The 4,465-nt window shown below is 27.0% G+C and overlaps 1 protein-coding gene across 2 annotated transcripts; it reads left to right on the top strand.

The window, feature by feature from the left end:
• On the top strand, positions 1 to 3,354 carry LOC120071781 (CRIB domain-containing protein RIC4-like). 2 transcript variants are annotated; one of them, XM_039024164.1, is made up of 3 exons: positions 1 to 347; positions 707 to 865; positions 3,086 to 3,354. In XM_039024164.1, exons 1-3 carry the CDS (start codon positions 212 to 214, stop codon positions 3,304 to 3,306), a joined length of 516 nt encoding a protein of 171 aa, XP_038880092.1. In that variant the 5' UTR covers positions 1 to 211; the 3' UTR covers positions 3,307 to 3,354. The 2 variants fall into 2 exon arrangements, with proteins under 2 accessions (XP_038880092.1, XP_038880090.1); XM_039024162.1 differs by having other exon boundaries at positions 10 to 347; positions 704 to 865.
• Positions 3,355 to 4,465: the final 1,111 nt, after the last annotated feature.

Raw genomic sequence — 4,465 nt, 5'->3', positions numbered from 1 at the left:
TGTAGCTTTATATCAAAGCTACTGCCCACAGCCAAACGTTATTATTTCATTATAACAAACCAATTCCATTTCCCCGAAATGGGTTTTGATTTCTCTCTTTTTCTTTTTTTTTCTCCTCTAGAAAATTAAAACTATTATTTGATTTCTCAATCTCTTTCTTTCTCTTTGAATGTGAAAAAAGAAAAAAAAAAAAAAAAGAAGAAAAAGAAAAATGAGACGTAAAATGGAGAGATTGGTTCTTCTTCCTTTCTCTGTGGGATGTATCTCTGAATCAAGTGTTGCTGTGGGAATTCAACACAATAATGCATCAACTTCCAAACCACACCCCATCTCTTCTCCTACATCAAGTCTTTCTCTCTTCTCTCTCTCTCTTTTCTCTTCCTTATCTATGTCGTCTCCACCCCGGTCCGAGTAGAAATTCTCTTAGAGAGTAGCAAATAATTAGATGCAGTTCGGTTTCTTATTCATATTCATATCTCGTTTCTTATTTTCGAGTGAAAATTTTGAAACCAACATTTATATGGTTTTGAAACATGTTTTAAAATTATTATTTTTAGATTACTAATTAAATGTACTCTTATTTTAGATATATAATTTATTAAGTGAATATATATGTTTATTTTCGATTTTTCGACAAACTGAGGTATGTTTTTGGTAGGAACTTACGTGGATTTTGTTTTGGTTTGGTTTTGTTATATGGAAGAAGGTGAGAAAGATGAAGATGGGAAAGAAGAAGTTGGTGGTGAAACCCTATTAGAGGAAAGCTTGAAGAACTCTCAGAGGTTCACAGCACTTGCAAAGCCTAATATTGGAGTTGGTTTTCATAGGCTTTACAAAGGTTTCAAGAACATCTCTCAATTATTTGGTGAGTTTTATTTTATTTTTCCGGAAAATTAAATATATCAAAGAAAACTTTTTACCGATAGAAAAAAATGTTAAACTATTTATAAAAATAGTAAAAAACATATTGATAGAAATTGAATAGATGTCTATCATTGATAGAGACTGATAGAAATCTATTAATGTTTTTGCATAATAGAAACTAATAGAAGTCTAAAATGATTAAATTTTGCTATTCTACATAAATAGTTTACCTTATTTTTCTTTTTTGAAAATCCCCCTGTACCAAATAATATTTCTTTTATTTTTTATTTTTGCTTTTTTGTTTTTTTTTTTTTTTTTCAATACTTTTGTCTAGGTTTGTTTAGTTTGTTGTTTGAAATTTAAACACGGATCCTTTTTTAAAGTTTTTTGTTTTTTTACTCACCTGCTGATTATATTTTGAAAATCAAGTCATATTTTGTGAAAAAAGAAACAAAAGTATTTTTTAAGGATTCAAAGTTCTCTTTTAAAAAGATCAAAACTATGGTAATGGAATTGGGAGGACATGAACATTAAATTTTAAAAAACAGAAAATTAAGAACAAAATTTTAGTCAGACGGAACCATAATTTTCTCTCAATAAAATATTCACAATTTTCATGTCATTTCAATTTATTTTTTGTACGTTTATTATGGACTTTATGAAACAATAGAAAATGCATAATCTATTTGATAATTTAGGTCATATTTGATAACCATTTGATTTTTAGTTTTTGTTTTTTAAACTAAGTCTATTTTCATCCACAATTGTTACATTAATTTATTAAAATGGTTGAATTCTTAGTCAAATTCCAAAAACAAAAACTACTTTTTGAAAGCTATTTTTTTAATCATCAAAATTTGACTTGGTTTATTAAACTATTAATGAAAAGTAAATAATAAAGAAAGAAATTTGAATGTAGAAGTAGTGTTCATAGCCTTAACATTTTGGTTTGTTGTTTTCTGTTTGTAAAATACATTTACATTTATTATTTATATCTTTCTTCTTTGTATTCTAATCTAATTTCAAAATCATTTATGAAATGGACTGTTTTCACATAAAATAAAATGAGTCTAACTTATTTATAGATATAACAAAATGATACTATCTATTAGTGATAGAGTATCATAAATCGTAATAGACATCTATTTAAAAAATAAAGTCATAAAAAATAAGCATAATTCAATTAATTATAAAAAAAAGAAGAAAAAATACTTTAAAATAAAGTCACAAGGATTTTAGATAATAAACAAACACTCTAATAAACAAACACGAAATCTAAGAACACAGTCAAAATAGAACTACCACTTAAAAAATTACTTTTTATATATATATATATATATTATTTGAAATTTTGTAACCATTATATTTTTTAAAATTAGAAAAATGTACTAAAGAGACACGAGTCAACAGAACCAACTTAATTTTGAAAGTTAAAAAACTAAATATAAATTCGGAAAAAATACATTGTTCTTCTTTGATTTTGGGTTTAATTTCTATTTGTCTTTAGGTTTTAAAAATTACACTTTTAATTCTTAACTTTTGAGTTTGATTTTAATTTAATCCTTTGATTTCAACGTGTAACAATTTTACCTTTGATCCCTTGATTTCAAGATTTATATTATTAATCTCAATTTTTATTAAATACTCATTTTCAGTCTTTGATGATATTGTCTATTAATTAATTAAAATAATTATGAAGTGAAATTTTAAATATACAATATTGTCTATTAATTAATTAAAAATAGTTATGAAGTGAAATTTTAAATTTAATTTTAATAACCATGAAAAATAGTGAAACTTAATTACAATTCTTTTATTTTTTAAAAAAATTAATTAAAAGACAATAACGTTAAAGACAAAAAGCAAGTATTTAGTAAAAAGTCGATGTTGAAAGTGTAAATCTTGGAATCTATGGATCAAATTGAAAGAAAATTGAAGTTCTTAAAAGTAATATTGTTATATTTTGAAACCTGGGGACTAATTTAAAGTAAACTCAAAATTTGAGGCCTAAAATTGTAGCATTTTGAAAAATTTGAAGACTAAATAGAAACTAAACCAAAATCTAGAAATAAAAAATATGTTTTTTTCTATAAAATTTTACCAAAGTGAAGCTCTCATTTTCACTATCATATTAAAGAAAAGGTTGATTAATGATCATTATAAATCAAAACCCTAATGTTTACTTTTTCTTTTGTGGGTAATGATATTATTTTGGAAAAAGTGTACAAAGATGAGATGGAAGAAATGGAGATGGATATGGAAATAGGATCTCCCACAGATGTGAAGCATGTGACACACATAGGATGTGATGCCACCACAAGAGATGATGCCAATTCTTTCATTGCTTGGGAAACTCTTCTAGCTTCTTCTTCTTGGAGGCAATTTGATGATCAACTTTCAAACCCTAAACATTTACCTAATATTCTTGGTCATTCCATTTGAAAAATCTCTCCATATATAATATTTTATCACTACTTATGTGCAAACAAATGTATGGTGTTCTTGTTCTTGTTTTCTTTCCCTTTTTTAATGCATGTTTGATGATGGTATTCATATGGATATATGCATATTTAATGTCTCTCCAACGTCATTTATTTTTCATTTTCTTAATTTATGTGTAAGTGATACTTTTATGATTTTCTTGATACAACTCCTATATATTATTGGTATAAGATATATACTCTTAATTAAAAAATTAAAAATTTGAATTTCCTCTCCGTATTATTTTTCTCGAGATTTGTTTTTTAATAAATTGGTCCATTCATATGGAAGTTGTGCAAAGGCACATGTGAGCTTACCAACAATACATTGGAATGAAAAAGACCATGAAATTAGGGCCACTATAAAGTAGTTAAAATGAGACTTTGAATGATCTATTGATGAGTTATACCAACGAATTTCTTTTTGGGTATATGCAAGCAATATTTTAAGTAAGGTTAACCCAAGCTTCTCCCACTATCCAAATTGGAGAGTGCATTTCATTTCAACAATAAGTCAATAGAGAAGATGATCTCACAGTCATCCTTATGCGATTTCTCAAATGCTCAAGGTTCTTTTTAAAACAAAGTTGGCGATATAAGGCCTCTCACCCAATCAATACCAAAGTAATGCAAATGTAGTGACAAATAAAGCTAACCATGGTTAATTTAACCCAAGGAGTTACAACTCTAGTTACATGGCAAATCAATGACAAATGAGACTAAAAAATACATAAAAGGGCCAGCAAACACATTCTTGATGATCATATCGTGTTGTTTCGATAAAAATCATTCTTTGACTTGTAACCAAATAATTGCTAGAAACGATTTCGCCAACATGCAACTTAAATAGATTGCAAAGGTACTCAAATCTTTCAGAATAGAGACCCTTTGTCATTATGTGTGCAAGGTTGTGGGAAGAATCTACCTTTGACAAAATGACTTTATCGTCTTAAATCGTATCTCCAACATGGTGACAATGAACATCAATATGTTTTGATCGATGGTTGAAAGTAGGATTTTTGGATAGTGCTAATGCACCTTGACTGTCACAATAGACCTCAACTTTACACGAAGTAGAACACATTTCTGATAACAAAACTCTTAAGTCACATGGGTTCTTT

This window comes from Benincasa hispida, chromosome 2 (assembly GCF_009727055.1).
Source record: "Benincasa hispida cultivar B227 chromosome 2, ASM972705v1, whole genome shotgun sequence".
Lineage (NCBI taxonomy): Eukaryota > Viridiplantae > Streptophyta > Magnoliopsida > Cucurbitales > Cucurbitaceae > Benincasa > Benincasa hispida.
The sequence above is the reverse complement of the archived record's forward strand: the minus strand, read 5'-3'. Positions and strand labels throughout refer to the sequence as shown.

Excerpts from the sequence above, each read along its gene's own strand:
- LOC120071781 (XM_039024162.1), top strand. The coding sequence starts at position 212 with ATGAGACGTAAAATGGAGAGATTGGTTCTTCTTCCTTTCTCTGTGGGA. Across the intron at positions 348-703 it reads CATCTCTTCTCCTACATCAA|AAGGTGAGAAAGATGAAGAT; the intron begins GTCTTTCTCTCT and ends GTTATATGGAAG. Across the intron at positions 866-3,085 it reads GAACATCTCTCAATTATTTG|TGTACAAAGATGAGATGGAA; the intron begins GTGAGTTTTATT and ends TTTTGGAAAAAG.